The 19,923-nt window shown below is 47.7% G+C and overlaps 1 protein-coding gene across 1 annotated transcript; it reads right to left on the bottom strand.

Annotated features, from left to right (window-relative positions):
* Nucleotides 1-450: 450 nt before the first annotated feature.
* Nucleotides 451-11,980, bottom strand: Rhog (ras homolog family member G). The gene is made up of 2 exons (XM_028781530.1): nucleotides 11,897-11,980; nucleotides 451-1,631 (listed from the first exon to the last, which is right to left on the bottom strand). Exon 2 carries the CDS (start codon nucleotides 1,560-1,562, stop codon nucleotides 987-989), a length of 576 nt encoding a protein of 191 aa, XP_028637363.1. The 5' UTR covers nucleotides 1,563-1,631; nucleotides 11,897-11,980; the 3' UTR covers nucleotides 451-986.
* Nucleotides 11,981-19,923: the final 7,943 nt, after the last annotated feature.

Genomic DNA, 19,923 nt, shown 5'->3' with positions numbered 1-19,923 from the left:
TAAGCCAGTCCTCAGCCTCCATTTTGGTGAATAGAAGTGGCTCAACAGTCTCCGAAACGACAGCCTGGAAGCTGGACAAGTTAGGAGTCTTCAGTTGAAGCAGAGACCTGACTATGACTAATCCTGTCAGTAAAGACCTCTCCCCTTGGAACTGTTAAAGGGACAACTCAGACGTCAGACTGAGTGCACCTGCCTTCAGGCTGGTTTCAAAGCCTCCCCTTTGCCCTAGACCAGGAAGTCTTTCCCTCAAGCTTTGCATCCTAGCCCACTGTGGCTTCTGTGGCTGGGTTCCAGAGCTTTGTTAGGGAAATTGAGGGGTGGTGGTAAAGAACCACAATGGAGCCTACTGTCTTCTGTCCCCTCTTAGAGGAAACAAAAGGTTCCCAGTCTCTGGGGAGCTCTAGCTCATGCCCACCCGCTAATGCCCAGCACACAGGGAGGAGCCCGGGCCACTAGAGACAGGAGGTTTTATTGATGCTGATGGGGGTAGGCAAGGCCCCCAGGAGCAGGGGGCCCGAGTCAGTCAGCAGGCGCGTAAGTCCTGGGCACATGGGGCAGGTTAGGGCACATTTTTCTTCTTAGGATTCTGTGGCTCCTCCCTTGGGGGAGGGAGAGAACATCTTGGAGAGCCTACTCCAAGAGCTAAGGCAGAGAGAGGTTAGGGCCCCTATCTTAAGAGGAGGCATCACAACAGGCAGCAACAACTTTGTGGAAAGCTGGATGAACTGGTCAGTAGCGGGAAACGGAGGAGAGCACTGGGCTGGCCTCTTAGGTGAACTCATGGAATACTTGGTATTCCCAAGCAGAGTGGGGTGGGGCCCAAAGCCCCTTTCCCTGTGTACCTTCTCAAGGAGTAAAAGGCATTCAGGGAGTTCCCAGGCAAGGGGTGCCAGAATTAGTCCTTAAGGCACAGCTGGGGGCAGACAAGGCGCCAAGGCACAATTGGTGGGGGGGACAAGGGATAGCCTCCAAGCTGAGTGCCAGGGTCACAAGAGGATGCAGGACCGCCCACGCTTTATCGGTGTTGGGTTGAGCACCGCCCGGACAGCCTCCGCAAACACCTCCTTGACGCCGTCTTGCTGCAGTGCTGAGCACTCGAGGTAGCGCACAGCATGGATCTGCTTGGCCAGTGCCTGGCCCTGCTGTGGTGTGATGGGCGCTTGACCCTGCTCCTTGAGGCGCCGTAGGGTATCAGGCTGGGCTCTCAGGTCCTTCTTGGTGCCCACCAGGAGGATAGGCACGTCAGGGCAGTGGTGACACACCTCTGGGTGCCATTTGTGCCTCACGTTCTCATAGGAGGGTGGACTGGCAATGGAGAAACAGATGACAAAGACGTTGGTCTGAGGGTAGGAAAGGGTGCGGAGGCGGTCATATTCCTCCTGGCCCGCAGTGTCCCACAGGTTTAGGTTCACGGTGCGCCCATCAACCGCACTCTGGGCGCTGTAATTGTCGAACACAGTGGGGATGTACTCCTTGGGGAAGGCGTTAGTTGTATAGCAGATGAGAAGGCACGTCTTGCCTACTGCCCCATCGCCCACCACCACACACTTGATGCTCTGCATTGTGTTGTAAAGTTACTATTGTGGAGGCAGTGCCTCCTCCCTCTTCTGGACCCCACTGGAAGTAGTGACCTGTGGAGAGAGGAGAGGGACATTCTTGATTTAGGAGACCTGTACCTACTGAGAAGAAAAGGTGAAGACAGAGAAATCCTGACGTCATCCCGAATCCCGTCAAGACAAACATCAGAAATAAGGAGAGATGCCGAGCAGTGGTGGCACACACCTTTAATCCCAGCACTTGGGAGGCAGAGGAAGGGCGATCTCTGCGGGTTTGAGGACAGCCTGGTCTACTGAAAGTTCCAAGACAGCCAGACACAGAGAAACCCTGTATCAAACTCCCACCCCAAATTTAAAAAAAAAAAAAAAATCAAACAAGGAGAGGTTCTTAGCAAGATGTTGCAAAGCTGTAGCATTATATGAGCTCTGGTTCCAGCTTACGGTCAAGGTCAAATCCGTGTTTCTAGCAATGACACTGGACAAAGTACTTCTTTAAACCTCAGTATTTTTACCTGCAAAATGGACGGACATAATACCTACTGCATGCACTTACTTTATGGATTAGTTATTACTTTTAAAGCACTGAGGATAGTACCTAGTCAACTTTTTTCTTCCTCAGTTCAAGGATCTGCTACTAACTAATCTATCTGTTAGATCATCAACTAACTTGGACTCCTCTCACTAGTCTCTCAATAGTTGTTCCAAAGCCTCAAAAAATCCAGGTCACTATGCATGACGGCAGGGCAGCCCCTGGTTAGGAGGCAGGGAAGGAGCTTCTCTGTGTGTGGAGTGCTGTGAGGAGTGCTGTGGGGCTTCAGTGGACCCAAACCCTGGCACTGGTTCTCTCTCTCCCAGACCACAGCTGCTTCTAGGACCAGCTGGGAGGGAAATGGTACTACTGGTTGAGGTTATTTCTCACGTTCCCACTAAACAGGATTTCCATCCGATTTGAATGAGTGAGTGTTCAACCACAGGATAGTCAGACAGTCGTCCCTTAGAGTGGGTAGCAGATGTACATAAAGGCCCTCTAGGATATTAGAGAGAGTCTTGGACTGCAGCCAAATACCAGGCACTTATCCTTCTGGGCCTCAGTTTCTCTTTTCAGGAAATGAAGGTAGAAAGTCTAGGATAGGGTTGGAGAGATGGCCCAGCAGTTAAGAACAGGTACTGCTCTGCAGAAGACCTGAGTTCAATTCCCAACACCTACCCACTCTAGGCAGCTTTACACTGTCACTCCAGCTCTAGGGAAGCCCATGCCTCTGACCTTGGAGGGTACTGACAATTGTATGCAAAAACATACTGACAGACAGACAGACACAAATACACATAATTAAAAATAAATCTTAAAAAGCCTGCCACAGTTTTTGTGACAATTTACCAGCCTGAGTAGTCATAGACCTTGTAAATAGGTAGCCTTGGCAGATAATATCAACTTAGATAAGGACAAGTGAATCATAGACAGAGTCACAGTGACCTGTCCCCTGAACCCTCACCCAGCCGAAACCCTGTTCTGAAAAATATCTGTATTCCCCCTGAACACCCATGCTCCTGTGTCATCCCCTTCCCCACGTCCTGCCTTTTTGTGTTTATAACCCCTGTGTGAATGAGTATAAATTACAATTTGAAAAAAAAAAATTATATATAAAAAAGCCTACCACAAAGGCACTAGGTAGATGAAGTAAAACAAGCTGGATGTGGAAAGGTTACCAATAACCCTAGCATTCCAGCAGCAGAGGCAGGAGGATTATGCAAGCTTGAGACCAACCTGGTCTACCTAGTGAGTTCTAGGACTACCAGAGATACATAATAAAAACCTGTCTCAAAACACAAAAAGACATAGGTTTATAGAGGAAAAGATATTCATATTTTATGTGAAATCTAAATTTAGATATTTTTAAATGTGTGTGTGTGTGTGAGAGAGAGAGAGAGAGAGAGAGAGAGAGGAAGGGAGGGAAGGAGGAAGAGAGAGAAGGTGGGGAGAAAAGCAGAAGGGGAACTACTTGGGAAGAGGGAGGGCAATGTGAAGAGAGGAGGGGTGAAGGGGAAATGGGGATGATTGTGAGCCAAGTATAAAATACACACATACAGGAAAACTTCAGAATGAAATCTATTTTCTTGTATCCTAACAAGGGTCATTAGTTGTGTCCACTGTATTATTTGGGTCCTGGCTTTTCACAGCAGAATTCCTGGGCCTGAAATCTTCAGGTCCATTCAGAAGGGGATGAAGTGGCAGCAAGACTAAGACCCCTAAAGTCCAGCAATGAGCTGCACAGACAGGAAGGTAAGGAGGAAATTTTGGCCCGCAGTCGCAGGCCCAAGAGACTGAAAGTACAACAGGCTCTCTAGGGAGGCGGTTATCACCTAGCAATCAGTAAGTCAGCCCTCAAAGGAATGGAGAGGGAGAGTAGCTTCCGGGCTGGCAAGGGAAGAGGGGCCCTGACACCGGAAAAGGATTATGAATGAGTTAGTGTCCAAAACAAGGTGTGGCATATGATCAAGAGCACCAGATACCTGAATCTGACCTATTGAGCTCACCTGCTTATCTTGATCCTCAATTAAACGCCTCCATATGGTAGAAGTCTTTACAGATGGCATGGTACCACGTTACTTGATCCTCCTAACAACCTACTTATAGGACTTCTATTTTACAAAGATACCAAACTCAGGACTGTTAAAAGTAATCTAACCTCACACAGTCATTTAGAGCATGGGAGCCAGGACACAAACTTAGCTCTGTGATCCAAAGTCCCAAGTTTTTTTTTTTTTTTTTTTTTTTCTCATTGTATCAGATGGCTCCCAGATAACTGTGGAGCCTTGAACAAATTAGTCATTTCCTTTACCTCAGCCTCAGTTTCTTCATCTCTACAGCAATAGTCTTATATAACACTTGCCTTCCTGGCCTCATGGAGATACAGAATGAGAGTGAATTATACTTCATAAACTATCGTGTACCATGAAGCTCTATCTCCAGCTGCAGGGCAGTTCTTTTCTCTGAAATTCTTTGGCTGAAGTGGGTCAGATAAGCTTCCTTTAACTACTTAAACTCTACACTATAGGGTCTAACTTATGCCAAATAGGAAGACTGTCAGTGCTGCAGGAAAAAAACAAAACTCTGCTGAGAATGTGGCTCAGTGGTATTATACTTGCCTAGCATGTGCAAGAGGACATTTTCAATTTTTAGAATTCCACTCCCTAGTAATAAATATAATAAAAAAAAAACCACTTGGTTTTGCAATAAATCCTATTCGAAGATCCATATATTAGCCAATGACAACAACTTGTTCTAGGTTTTGATACCCAATTTAACTCATTAAGCTCATGCCTGAACTCTCACTTTGTCATTCAAAGATGATCATAATGGGAGGGGTTTTAGAGTCATACAGGCCTGGATTTAAACTCTTTTTCCCACCACTTATCAGTTTTCTGACCCTGGACTTAGGATGAATTGCCTCTGCAATCTTCATTTTCCTTATCTCTTAACTATGGCTACAACAGTACTCTCACAGGGTTGCTATAAAGGTTAAATGCATTAATATACAGTATTGCATGATATACGTACTGAGTATGAGTTTCTAGCTCTCCAAAAGAGTCTACAATGGTGCTTGTAAAGCAAGTCTTAGTCCTCCTCCTCTTTCCTCTTCTCCTCCTTTTTCAAGACAGCTTCATTGTGTAGCCTAGCTAGCCTGAACTCGATATGCAGACCAGGCTGGCCTTGAACTCAGAGATCCACTTGCCTCTGCCTCCCAAGTGCTGGGATTGAAGGTGGGCAGCACCACACCTGTTGAGTCCTAGTTATTCTTGTCTCTCAGGGTTTATGCTTGCTTTTCTTTCTGTTGCTATTCCCTTTCTCCTTTCAAATCTTCCTGATTCTTCTGGGCCTAGGCTAAGTCTCACCACTCCATAAGGTTCCATAGCATCGTTACCTCTTTAAACTCTGCTTTGGCTGTGGATCTCCTTCTCTGTACATAAGTGGTAGATGCCCCCTTAAATAGCAGGCTGGGTTTCCGGCCACTCAACTACAGAAAAGCTGTGAGTGTAGGGCTTGACACACAGAAGTGCACTGCCACTGCCTTTTGATCTGCTGGGACAGTGCTTCTGGACCCCTAACCAACAATATTACAATGCTGAGTTTTAGTGGCGAATAATAACCAAAAAAACCTTGCTAATTAGCTTGAAATGGCTCTAGAGGGGTTAGTATGAGAATATAGCTCATGGGGCAGAAGGAGAGGCAGGAGGATGGAACCTGTCAGGGTGAGTCTGGTCCCTGAAGTTCAGATTGCATCCAGTGGGCCCTGGCGTTGGGGTGTGTCCCAGGCAGGTCCAGAAGGGGGAGGAAAAGGAAGTACTGATGTTTGCCTGATTGCCTGATCTCTGTGGCAGTTAGAGCAGGGGAAGTGTCCCAACTGGGAGTGGGGGAGGGGAAGCATGGGCTTTAAAAGATGGGTAAGTGTAATCCTACAGCCTGTACAAGGAAGGCTCTCAGTATTTTGCAACCCTCCCTACTGAGAATGCATGTCCCAGCCCTTACCTCTGCAAAGTGACCTGCATAAGTCTCTACCCCAAAACACAAGCAATACTAAATAGGGCCAAGCACTGCTGCGGCCTACTCCAAGAATGTTTCTGTACAAGCCGGGTGGTGGTGGCACAAACCCAGCACTTGAGAGGTGGAGGCAGGTGGAACTCTGAGTTTGAAGCCAGCCTAGTCTACAGAGTGAGTTCCAGGACAGCCAGGGCTACACAGAAAAACTCTGCCTTGAAAAACCCAAGGGGTGTGTGTGTGTGTGTGTGTGTCCCAATCCAAGTCACAAGTGACTTCACTGATCCAAAGTCTAGTCCTAGTCTATTTCATGTGGAAGCTGGTCAGAATCTTATCTCTTGTTCCTAGACTGGGAAAGCTTAGAGGGAAAAGTCCTGCCTGGTTTATAACTCCCTAGCTGAATACAGCACATGTGGCTGTCAGTAAAAAAACAAAACAAAACAACAATGAGCTTAATCTGTCCCTCTGTGCACACAAGAGCTCAGCCCCCATGAATGCTCTGCACCCTTCAGGTTCTTCACGCAGTCTGGGGGCTCAGTTCTGTTTCCTACCTTCTCCAGCCTATCACAGCTCCCTCCTTCTACCTTTCCCAGTAGTGGCTGTTCTGTTCATTGTGCTGGACTCCTACTGGATGATCTATGGGGAGGGAAGCCTGTTTATGTGTAGAAGCCCAGCACAGGGCTGAACAAAAGTTGCAGAGAGACATACACCCCCCCACCCTCCATCCCCAATCAATCCTGACATTGAGACTGGGAACAAGGAAAGCCTCTATGCCCAAGAGACACTGGACAAAGGTAGCCAACTTCTTCCTCACTCAGAGAAACAGAAAGTTAGGGTAATGCACACAAAGTAGATGGCTCTGTCCTCAGCTAAAAGAGCGAGAAGTCAAGCAGTGGTAACTCAGAGGGGCTGAAGAAAATGGGAAGAAAAAGTAGAAGATAGGCCAAGGATTGGGCTGGAATAGCTGAAGACCTTTGGCCAAAGTCAGCCAGGCCAGGGACAGGACACTGCAAGTTTGTTTGTTTGTTTGTTTGTTTGTAGGTAAAACAAGGAGATTCACACTGGGGTTGCAGCTGGCTGCAGCTGGGTTGGGAGGAGGAAGCTGGGGGAGACATGAGGTCAGTGTGGGACTGGGACCAGGCCAAGGGCTGAGCCTCTTTCTACCCCTTCTCTGCAGCAGCAGGGAAGAGCTCAAGAGAACCTAGTGTTGGGCTTTAAAAAAAAAAAGTCCTGAGCTGGGCGTAGTGGCACATGCCTTTCTTTAATCCCAGCACTCAGAAGACAGAGACACTGCACACAAAACTCTTGAATTTGAGGCCAGCATGGTCTACAGAGTGAGTTCCAGGGCAGCCAGGCAGCAGAGAGAAACCCTGTCTGGAAAAGGAAAAAAAAAAAAAGAAAAAAAAAAAAGCCCACACTGAAGGTCTCTTCCCTTTTTGTTGTTTTCACCTCCAGGCTCCATCCAACACAGAGGATTTTATCGTAGTTAGGGTAAGAGGAGAGATCGGGTGCTACTTTCTAGGGACTGACTGCAGAAGAGGAAGAAACAAGGCAACTGGAGCTGAGGACACAGAGGATTGAGACAGCTTCACTAAGTCGGTCCCATGCTCATCCCGACACCCAGGGTGTTCCACAAAGAGTGAGCCCCAGAGACAGTACAGCTCCAGCTTGGGGAGCCAAGCTGCCCCTCCCCCACCCAGCCACACAGAGGAAGGCTCACACACAGGCTTATTTCTCCCTGCCTAGCACCCTCTCAGCAATCTCTGGGCCTGTGAAGTGGCACTTCTTTTGCTTTTGCTCACTTCACACGAGGCTGGGAGTGCCAACCTTGCAATCCTGTCCTTCAACTTAAAAACAGAGAAACCCAGGGCTTCCCAGTCCTCAAGTGTGCCACCGAAGGTCTGAGGGGGTTTCCACGAGGGAAAAAAAAATCAGGGAGGAAATACTACATCTATTTTCCACTGTCAGTGGGCACACAGCTGGGGCAGAGGGCAAGGTATACAGCCCATCCTGGAGCCCCGAGACAAGATCCCAGCTTTACTGCCTTTTTATCTTCCACCTACAGCAATCTTTGTACTTTGAGTGAAGAGCAACAGTTTTAACCTGGACAGATCAAGGCTGGTGAAACAGGAAGACTGGGTCTGAGGCACTGAAAATGTAAGCCATTTTTTCGAGACAGGGTCTTACTATGTCACCCTGGCTGGCCTGAAACTTGATACGTAGACCAAGTGGGCTTCTGCCTCCCGAGCACTGGGATTAGAGGTGTGTACCACCAGGCCTGGCTTGCAACTTAATGTTGAAATAGAGCCAAGAGATACTAAGTTGACCAAAGTGATACAAAGACTTAGTTGCAAATTTAGGTTAAGGACAGGATCTCTTAACCTCTGGCCTGATGTTTGTCTCACAAAGCAGAGAAGGTGAAAACCTTTATTCTGACCTTTGACTTCAAGATGGCCCTAGTATGCTTTGCTTCTTTAAGTAATAGGCCAGAGGGCTAGACAGATGGTTCAGTGGGATTAAGAGCACTTGTTCTTGCGAAGGACCCGGATTCGATTCCCAGCACCCACAGGGTGGCTCACAGGTCCATAGAGTTCCAGTTCCAGGGGATCTGGCACCCTCCATAGGCACCAGGCATGAATGTGGTACATATACACATATGTAGGCAAAACACCCATACACACACACACACACACACACACACACACACACAGCAATCTAAAATAAATAAATGGGCCAAAGGAGTCAGGCTGAAATCTGCATCCTTTTGGTTTTAAGTTATCCAGCCTCCCAGTCCTGGTGCATCTTGTACTGTTCATGGTTTAGCGTTAACTGGGTGCTACTGGACACCCAGCTACCCTGTTCTTGTCCTAGCTGAGAAGCTCCTCCTTTGGTCTTTAGCTCCTAGGGACATCCCTCCCCCCGTGTGAGATGAGGACAAAAGAGGAAGCTGGACCCTGGACAGGAAAACCAGTCTGATCTGGGGAGGTGGCCCAGGCTTTGTCTTTGGTTTCCCTTCGAAGGTCTTCTCACAGACCCCTACAAACCTAATGGCTCGACACTGTACATGAAGGGAAGAGGTTTTTCAGATTGTGCCCAGGCACCCTTCCTCCCTGTTTTCCAGCTACTATCACCCAGTATCTTCACAGCTGCCCATATAACCACAGGCTCTCATATCTTCCTGCTCATAACCCCTCATGAGCTACTATCATCCGCCTTAACATCTCTCCTGAAGCAGATTGCTACGCCAGGACAAGTAGCACCGTCACCCTACCATTTCTTCTCATATTACCTTAACCATCCACTGCAACTTCTTAGGCACCCCCACCCACCCACGGCATTTTCCCATTTAGATCTCTCCCACCCTGGTCACACTCTTCTTGCAATTAGCTCAAATTTCCAATGTGGCCAGACCTTGTCTAAGAGAAAAACCCTGTTACTGCCACCATTATCTCTGCCCTCGGAGCCCTATGGTTGCTTAGTTAGGTCGAATACTAAATTAAGTACTGGTTTGTCAAGCTCACAATCAGGGCTCCTGAGGATTTTTTATTGAGCTGTGATGCCAAGAAAATGTCCCATATGTACATCCTTTCCTGAGCTGGGATTTAATACAGATCCCGTGGATTTCCTCCGTGGGGCCAAACCTCTGTACCTCCCAGAAATGAGAGTAGGAAAGACAGGTGGAGAAGGGCAAGCCCAGAGGAAGAAACAATTGATGGGAGAGGGACAACTGTGAGGCGGTAAGAGGATAGGAAAGGGAAGGAGCCTAGCTCTTAAATTTAGCTGTGCTCAACGATCCCCCAAATGTGACATTTGCTCTCCTTCACTTCTCTTTATTCTCATGGAGAGAAGTTAATACAGACCAGCAGAGGAGGCAGAGACAAACAAAATCTGAGCATGTAATCCAAAGGCTGAGGCAAGGGCTCTAGAAAGGAGACAAGCACTTATGGGGCCAGGGCAGACTATGTTAGACTTTGGAGAAACCCCTCAGAAAGCGGGAATAGAAGCTCGGTAAGAAGAGAACATCAAGGATGCTTAAAGACAAGAGGGTCAAGCACAACTCCCAGTCAAGGCTCTGACACACACCAGAAAATGTAGATGCCCAACCTCTGCAGTCCCCACCAAGCAGCAGGGACGAAGGACAAACGTCCTTCCCTCACATCCCTTTCCTGATCAAAAAATTTAACTTCAGAGACTGAAGTTAGATTCGCTGCAGTTTTCCCTCTAGAATCTTGCCTCTGCCTTCTCCTTTTCCTTGCAGATCAAGTGACCCAACCCATTCTCCCCACTGGTTGGAACCAGTAGGTGCTAAGAGACAGGGACCTTGAAGCTAGTCCCCCCAGCTCCTAGGCTGGTTGCCTAAAAATCAGGGTAATCTGATTTCCCATGGACTTTCTCACTAGTCTAATTCTTGAGTCACCCAGCCCTGGCTGCTACAGACTGCTTCCCCTCGCCTTAACCACAGTGTCACCCACCGCAGGTTCCCTTCATTCTGCCGGCTTCTGCTCTGGGCCTTCTCAAGGCTGAGGGCAGTTATTTTGTCTCTAAGAGATAAAGATGTTGACACACCAGAACTTGCATGTTCACGCGGGTGTGCACATGTTTCCAGCCCTTTAATCATCTCCATCCTCAGGAGGCTACAGGCACATCTCTAAACTAAAGAGGCTTGAAAAAGGCTCTCAAACTCAGCAAGTCTAAAGCAGTTTCTGACACCAAAAGCTTGAATACAGACCAAGGGAAGAGGCCAGACTGACGGCAGCAGGGAAGATAGAAACAAAATGGGGAGATATGTGTGTGGTAGTCAGAGGCAGGGAAGAGAGGAAAGGCGAGAGAGCAGAGAACTGAGCAGAAAACAACAGGGCAGAGTAAATGTGAGATCAGGACCTGGGTACATCTGTGTGGTTGGGGCAAAAAGACTGAAGGAGGCGAATGTGGTAGACACTAAGGAGAGTGGAGGAAGACAGTATGTGGAAGTCAGGTGAGGCAGAAGTCTTAAGAGCTCTCAATCATTCCCGAAAGCCAGTACTCCAGCCTCCTCTCAAAGACCTGTAACTTGTCAGCGACTATCGGTATAGAGGTCCTTTCCTGCCTCAGTTTATCCTCAAAAGCAAAACAAAACAAAAGCCAGCAAGGCCAGACTGAGATAGACACAACAGATGTGTTCACTAAATACCTGTTGTTGCATGGGACAAGAATAAAGAGATTGGGTCAGAAAAATATAGAGAAAAATATAGAGAGAGGGAATGGGGATTTCCCCCACCGCGTCCTCAGCAGCAACAGTGTAGCTAAGGACTGGCTGCGACCTTCCCGGGTGAGACCTTTCTCTGCAGTCTTAGACTTCAGAGGCCCCAGACACCGCCCCCACCCCCCACCCCCCACCCCAGCCTCACAAATGTCACAACTGCGGAGCAGAGAGCGCGCCTTCTGCAGCTCAGAGGCCCTTTCCTTTCACACACTACTGAACAGTCCCCACAACTTCTGAGGGCACCCCACCGCAGAGTCCCAGCCTCACAGCTCAGCGCTTTCCCACTTCCGAGCCTCTCATGGTTCGGATCTCAGGGATCCCTCGCGGACAGCAGGAGCCCACGCTGTCCCTCGGATCCCACCCTCAACCCAGCCACCAGCGATCGGCTCGCGGTGGCCGCTGTCCCCGCCCGGCCTGCCGCGCCCGCCCAACTTGCAGTGAACGAAAACCTCCCGCCCTCGGCCTCCCTCCTGTAAACTTCCCGGCTCCCGGGTCCCAGTCCGGGCCAGCTGAACTCCTCTTCCCAGGACCCCTGCCCATCGGACCCGACCCGGGCCTCACCTGGTGCCCTCCCCGCGGCGGGGGAGCTGGGGGCGGCGGCGGCGGCTCTGGGCTCAAGAAGGAAGTGAGAGCGGGAGGCCGGAGGAAGTGGGGGGGTAGGGGACGGGCCGGCGGGGCCGGGGCGGGGCGCGGGGGCGGGCCGGCCGGAGCGGGGCGGACCAGGAAGTCCGCGGCCTCCCCCACCCTCCAGCCCGGGCTCTTCTGCAAGCTTTGCTCTCCGCACAGTCCCGCGCCCCCTGCTTCCCTCCACTCTTCGCCCTGTGAGCCCTGAGACCCCTTGAATCTTGCCTTTCAAGGTTAGGTCTCCCCACTTGCACTTGGCATCCCACCTCAGCAGGGGCCCTAAGCTAGGCGCTGGGCATTTGTTCTCTTCCTAGAATCTCACTTCCCGCCCCGCGACCTCCGCGGGAAGGCCGAGAAGTGCCTTCCGCTCAGCCCGGGAATCTAGAGGTAGCCGTGGCTGGCTTGGGGGTTAGCCGGACTGGGTCAGGCTGGGGCAGTCCCCACCCCTACCCTGAGCCTTGGGAGAGTGCCGGGTGGTGGTGATTCAGCAGCGGGAAGGTCCCAGACCCCTGGGGAGGGTGGGGAGACGGGGTGGGGGGAGGGCAGCTGCCGTCAGCACCCCGGGAAAAGACTTGATCAGCAGAGATGCAGGCGGAGCCGCGCGGGCCCCCAAAACAGGATGTCGTGTCGTGGTTCCGCACCTCGCGGCTCCGCGGGGCCCTGGGGAGGGGGTGGGGCGTGGGAAGACGTGGGGCTCTTCTTGTTCCCTGATCTCGCCCTGGTGCGCGGCCGTTTGGAGCGGTAGGACCGCACCCAGGCCTGAGGTCCGGCTTGGGCCCTGGAGACCGACGAGTGGACAGCCTCATAGGCGCCCTCTGGTGCTTCTGCCTTGGGCGCAGAGTTTTACTGGAGAATCCACGTTCTTGATTCTTTCAACAACTTTCTGGGTGCTCTACCACGTGGAGAGCTCCGCAAGGTGCAGCGAAAACAACACGAGATAGACACTCCGTCTTACAGAGGACATCCAAATAAAGTGGATCAGGTCTGACAAATAGTTTAATGTTTCAAAGTATCAATTTTTTTTTTTTGTAAAATCGACAACAAAAAAATTCTCCATCCAGATAATGTGACAGAATAGGTGTCCGAGCTGTGTTACTGTATAGAAAGTCAAGTTAAGACGATCAAACTCAGCCGGGCGCACGCCTTTAATCCCAGCACTTGGGAGGCAGAGACAGGCGGATTTCTGAGTTCGAGGCCAGCCTGGTCTACAGAGTGAGTTCCAGGACAGCCAGGACTACACAGAGAAACCCTGTCTCGAAAAACCAAAAAAAAAAAAAAAGACTGTCAAACTCAGGCTGGTCAGTGACTGACTGGCTGAATGAATGAGTGTTCTCAGATCCTTCTCATCGCCTGTTCTCATCGCTCAGGCAATTTGTGGACCCTTGTCTTCTGCTTTGATGTTTAGGCAAATTCCTCCCTATGGGGAGAAGAGGAGGAGCTAGGGGAAATTTGGGATGTCAGAACTAGTGTTTGGTGTTTAATGGAAAGAGAGGTTTGTGAGTCCCAAAAATAACAGGGTCCTCAAGTGAGATTTGTGAATCCCCAAAATAACAGGGTCACGTTCAAGTGGCTTCAATGAAACCATTAAAAATACATTAAAAATCCAAGTCAGGTGTGGTAGCACATTTGTAATCTCAACATTCCAGAGGTGGAGGCAGGAGGTTCAGAAGTTCGAGGCCAGCCTGGACTATATGAGACCTTACCTTAATAATAATAATAATAAAGTTCTGGAGTTCAAGGCCAGCATTGTCGACACTCCATGACAGTCAAGGCTACACAAAGAAACCCAGTCTCAAAAAAACAAATACCAAACAAACAAATAAATAATCCTGAAAAAATACTTGAAAACTAGGCTATAGCTCAGTTTTATAGCTTGCTTATCATGTATTTAGGCCTGTACCCCAACACCACAAGCAATGGCATGTTTATTTTAGAATCAATTGAGAGGCATCGTGGTAGGAACAGGGGAAAGAACATTGGGTCAATAGATTGAAAAACTGGGTTGGCAGCTGGGATCACCCTCTGCTTCCTGAGCTCTGAGTGTCTTGGGTTTGCTTCACCTTGTCCAGGAGGAAGAACTTTCTCGAATATCTGTTTGATGGAATATAGTACTACTGGATCTGAAGCTTCCAGAGGAGGAGTTAAAAATCCCAGGACTAAGTTTCAGAAGACCTTAAAGTCTGGACTCAGCCAGTCAGACTAGAAAGATTTTAGGCCACGCCCTTACCCTTCTGAATCTCAGCTTCCCCTATTGGAAAACAAGGGGTTGAAGCAGATGATACCCTTCAGCTCTGACCTTCTGTGATACACTCTTGAGAATAATAATTAAGTAATTGAGGTTTATGCATATAGCATATTGCTCATAGTTCCTTAATATCACTTAGGTCATCCTGTTTTGAGTTCTAGTAAATTGTATCTGTGTCTAATGTCTGTCTCCTCTACCAACTGTTAAGTCCTTTGAGGTTGTGTCTGATTCATCTCTGTGTCCGCCCACTGGGCCTGGCGCAGGTAGGTCTGAACATACACTTGTGTTCAGTAAACATCTGTGGAATGAAATTGCTTCAATAAATTACTAATCTGTGTAGAGTCATCAGCATCCAGGTGACTTGGAGCCACTTTGGTGTCACAGATGTGAGACCAGCAGAGGGGAATAGGCAGGAAGGTGGAGACATCTGGAAAGGCTTCTTAGAGGAGGAGAATCTAAACTGAAGAAAGTTTATGCCAGCAGGGCAGTGGTGGCGCACGCCTTTAATCCCAGCACTTGGGAGGCAGAGGCAGGTGGATTTCTGAGTTCGAGGCCAGCCTGGTCTACAGAGTGAGTTCCAGGACAGCCAGGACTACACAGAGAGACCCTGTCTCGAAAAACCAAAAAAAAAAAAAAAGAAAGTTTATGCCACAGTCTTTTTCCTAGTCTTTCATGAGCTTTCCTAATCAGGTGAGTTTGTGCCAGTGGTACATGTCATATGCTTACAGACAACTGAGGGACCCACAGAACTTGGATATTTAGAAATAAAGGGACACAGGGAAGTTGTTTGTTTGTTTTTGTTGTTTGTTTCATGTGGTTAGGCTCCCACACCTGATGAGCTGTGGCTGACCTTGAACACTGGCCTCTGCCTCAGAAAGTTTTTTTGTTTTTTGGGGTTTTTTGGCAGGGGGTGGGGTAGAATATACATGATAGAATAGAGTTGTTAGAATTCAAATCATGGTGGTGATGTATGTAAGTGCCTTTGGCCAGTCACATGTCCTCTTGCATTCATCCCTTCAATTCAGTGTGTGTGTGTGTGTATGTGTATGTGTGTGCCAGAAGGTAAAGTCAGGTGTCTTCCCCAGTCACTTTCCACCTTCAGTTGGGCTAGACTGGATGTTGGATGGCTAGGAAGTCCAGGGGATCCTTCTGTCTCCTACTCCCCAAGACTGGGATTGCAGGTCTGTACCACTGTGCTGTGCATACCTGGGTGCTAGGGAGGTTTGAACTCAAGCCTCTATGCTTTCACAAGCACTCCACCATCTGAGTCATCTCTCCTCAGCCCCTCAGTGCATATTCATTGATAGTCTGCTTGCTGCTCGGCATAGTTTTACATTCCAACAGTGAAGTGGAGAGGGCAGACAAGGCCTTATTCTGATATTAATAGAAAAAAGAGACAACAGGACTGGAGGGCTCAATGGTTAGGAGTACTTGCCTCCCTTGCAGAGGACCCAAGTTCTCATATCCACCTGGAACTCCAGTTCCAGGGGACCTGATGCTGTCTTCTGAACTCTGAAGGTACAGGCATACACATGATGGACATATACACGTGTAGGCAAAAATATTTATATACATAAAATAAAAAAATCTAAAAAAAAAAGACATCTTGAGAAGGCAAATCTGTTAGTTGGAGGCTAGCTTGGTCTCTTTTTGGGGTTCCAGGACAGCTAAGGCTATACAGTAAAACAGAGACAACAGACAGAGACAGAGATATCGTCAACAGGTATCACACAAAAGCGCAGAGTATTGCAAGAGTACACCACAGAGCTACTTTCTGAGTCATAGTTTCATTTTAAAATGTGAATGACAAATGCCTTGAGGGACTGTGCAGGTGAAGTAACACCTGTGGAATGGCAAACTGGCCATTGGCACAACAAATGAGCATTAATTCCCATACCCCAATGACATTTTCAAGTCCCTCCTTTATCTCTCTCTCTCTTTTTTTTTGAGACAGGATTTCTCTGTGTAGCCCTGGCTGTCCTGGAACCCACTCTGTAGACCAGGCTGGCCTCGAACTCAGAAATCCGCCTGCCTCTGCCTCCCAAGTGCTGGGATTAAAGGCGTGCGCCACCACCGCCCGGCTCTCTGTTTCTTAAGTTAAAATGCTAAAGGTGACTATTGCTCGTATGAAGGGTCCAGAGACAGGGATAAAATATCCTGGGTGATCTTACCTGAACTTGGCTGGCTTTCAGACGGGTCTTCCCACCTCTAGTCCCTAGTAACCCCCAGCTTTTGTGGTTCACCAGTGCCCACAGGGTGTTCTGAGAATCAACCTTAGCCCCTGTTGGCTAACTTTAGATTGTGACTTTAGGGAACTCAAGCTTTCCCTGGGCTCCTCTAGGCCTATTTCAGCCTCCCTGAGAAGTAGACAGTCTCTTCATTACTTTCTTTATCTGTATTGCTAAAGACAATTTCCTTGTTTTATTTTGTGGGAAAGATGGGAGGCAGCAGAAAGAACTAACGGGAAGTGAACCTGGTAGATGGAGAGAGTGGGTACAAAGATCATGCCCAGTTTCCCAGGAGAGTCTGTCCTCCGAGGCAGAACAATAGTTGTCCTGTTTCCCTGCAGAATGCCTTTGCATTTTTGAGGTGGGTGGTACCTAGGTCACCTGGAATAATCCCCTTTCAAGAAATCTCTCTTCCATAGGAACAATTCAATTCTCTAGATGCCTAAATAATTCAATATTCCTGTCTCCCCCCCACTTTGTTGTTTTTGTTTTGAGACAGGGTCTTACTATGGAGACCAGGTTAGCCTCCAACTTAGAGATCCACCTGCTTTTGCATCCAGAGTGGTAGAATCAAAGGTATGTACCAACACGGCCCCTCTCCTCTCATTTTTATCTTTTGATATTTACTTTTTGTTTTGTTTTTTGAAACAGGGATTTTCTGTGTAGCTCCGGCTGTTCTGGATCTCACTCAGTAGACCAAGCTGGCCTCGAACTCACAGAGATCCACCTGCTTCTGCCTTCTGAGTGCTGGGATCAAAGCCGTGCACCACCATGTCTGGCTGTCGTTTACTTTTTCTGTGACCCTAAAAAAAGTTGCAATTTTAGCATAATGTAGATAGATATACTTTACATTTTAAAAATCTATATAAGAACTCCTTGAGGTAGGAAATATTTCCCTTCATTTTATAGATTAAAAACATGGCTCCGGCCGGGCGGTGGTGGCGCACGCCTTTAATCCCAGCACTTGGGAGGCAGAGGCAGGTGGATTTCTGAGTTCGAGGCCAGCCTGGTCTACAGAGTGAGTTCCAGGACAGCCAGGGCTACACAGAGAAACCCTGTCTCGAAAAAACAAAAAAAAAAAAAAAAAAAAAAAAAAAAAAACATGGCTCCGTGTGGGAAAAATAGGTCTTATCAGTCTTAATTTAAACCTTTATAAGATGAATCAGAATTCTGTGACATCATCAGATCACCGTGGATGTTAATTATGTGAAGCATGCTCGGTGTGGGCAGTAAGTTATGTTTATCAGTGCCTGGCTCAGTGACCATTTGCTGAAGAGATAATTGGATGCAGCATGTAACAATACCTAGCCTATAATAGTGCCTTCAGCTGGGTCTGATGGCATGCACATGTGATCCCAGTGCTCAGGAGGTGGAGCCAGGAAGAGTAGTTCCAAGTCATTCTTGGCTTCTTGGCAAATTAAGATTGGTCTACGCTCAAACAACAACAGCACAGTTTTTTTCTTTTCTTTCTTTATTTCTTTCTTTTTTTTTGAGAAAGGGTTTCTCTAACTAACAGAACCCTAGATGTCCTGAAGTTGCTTTGTAGACCAGGTTGGCCTTAGGCTCACAGAGATCCATCTGCTTCTGCCTCCCAAGTGCTGGGATTAAAGGCATGCACCACCATGCTTGGTACAACAGCACAATTTAAAAAGTTACTGGGCAGTAGTAGCACATGCCTTTATCCTAGCATTCGGGAGGCAGAGGCAGGTGGATAGCCAGGGCTACACAGATAAACCATCTCAAAAAACCAAAAACTACCATCACTACCAACAACAAAGGAAAAAAAGGAAAGAAAAAAGAAAGAAAAAAATAAAAAGTGCTTTCTAATGTCATAGACGTTATTTAATCATGATCAGTCTTACCTGATTAGCCAATCAATCACTAAATACATCACAAGATCTAGACCCTTTCTATTCTTCTGTTATCTAATATGAAGGTGAGGAAAGATAGCTCAGAGGTGAAGAGTCCTTACTGCATTTACAGAAGCCTCAGGTTTGGTTCCCAGAACACACAAGGGGGCTCAAAACCACCTGTAACAGATGCCTTCTTCCAGCCTTCACAGACAGTAGGCACACAGATGGTGCACAGAAGCACATGGAGGCAAAACACTCGTACACACAAACAATAATTAAATTAAATTAACAAAGGTGAGCTGGGTTTTCTGTGTATGGCTCTCTGACTACCTCACCTGTCTAGCTTCTAACTTTTCAATCTATTCTCAACGTTATCAGCACCATGATTTGCAGCCTATAAATTTAGTTGATTTTTTTTTTTTGAGACAGGCTTTCTCTGTGTAGCTCTGGCTGTCCTGGAACTCACTCTGTAGACCAGGCTGGCCTCGAACTCAGAAATCCACCTGCCTCTGCCTCCCAAGTGCTGGGATTAAAGGCGTGCGCCACCATTGCCCGGCTTAAGGTTGATCTTGAACTTCTTATTCTTCTGCCTCTACCTCCCGAGTGCCTGGAATATTGGTGTGCATTATAACACCTAACATATATAGTTGATCTTGGTGTAATTCTCTGATGTTCGTTTTTTTGAGACAGGGCTTCTCCTTATAGTCCTGGGTGTCCTGAAACTAGCTCTGTAGACCAGGTTGACCTCAAACTCAGAGAGATCCACCTACTTCTCCCAGGTGCTGGAATTGAAAGTGTGTGCTACAATTGCCCAACATTGGTGTAATCCTTTAATGGCTCTGACATTCCTGGTAAAGTCAATATTTATTGAGCATATTATGCTAGACACTGTCCTGATTGCTTTATACATGTTAAATCATCTACTATTTTTTTTTTCTTGAGAGAAAGTCTTATTCGTAGACCAGGCTGGCCTGGAATTCACTCTGTAACACAGGTTGGCCTTGAAATGATGGCAATTCTGCTGACTCAGCCTTTCAAGTACTAAGATTTCAGATATGAGCTACCATACAGATTTAACTTATTTGAGCTTTATAGAACCCTGCCTTTTTCAGAGGAAAAAACTAAGACCAGGGAGGTTGACTGACTTGCTTAGAAGTCACCCATCAGAGCTCAGGTACGATTCTAGGCAGTCTGAAGCTGCCTGCTTGCCTCTTGCCCTTCGAAATTGTGCCTCTGCATAGCCTCCTTGGCTACTTCTAGAAAAAGTAATTACTTTTTTTTTTTACTTTCTTATCTACTGTTGTACAACTCCCTCTCAAGACCAAGTTATAAACCATATTTTCACATACATTTGTATATTTGCCCTAAAATCCAAGCTCTGTGAGGGTGGGAAGTGGTTATTGTGAGCAGATGCTCAGTAGATGTTGAATAAATGAGTGAAGATTGACTGTAAGAGTCAAGAAGTGGGGTTGGGCTCTCCCAGAGGGCCTGAGTTCAGTTCTCAGGATACACATGGCATCTCACAGACATGTAACTCCAGTTCCACGAGGTCTGATTCTTCTGACTTATGGACAGGGCCAGGTATGAACTCACTGTATACACATTTAGACAAGCAACACTCTCTCTCTCTCTCTCTCT

This window comes from Grammomys surdaster, unplaced genomic scaffold (assembly GCF_004785775.1).
Source record: "Grammomys surdaster isolate TR1022 unplaced genomic scaffold, NIH_TR_1.0 458, whole genome shotgun sequence".
Lineage (NCBI taxonomy): Eukaryota > Metazoa > Chordata > Mammalia > Rodentia > Muridae > Grammomys > Grammomys surdaster.
This window is presented reverse-complemented; position numbering and strand designations above follow the sequence as displayed.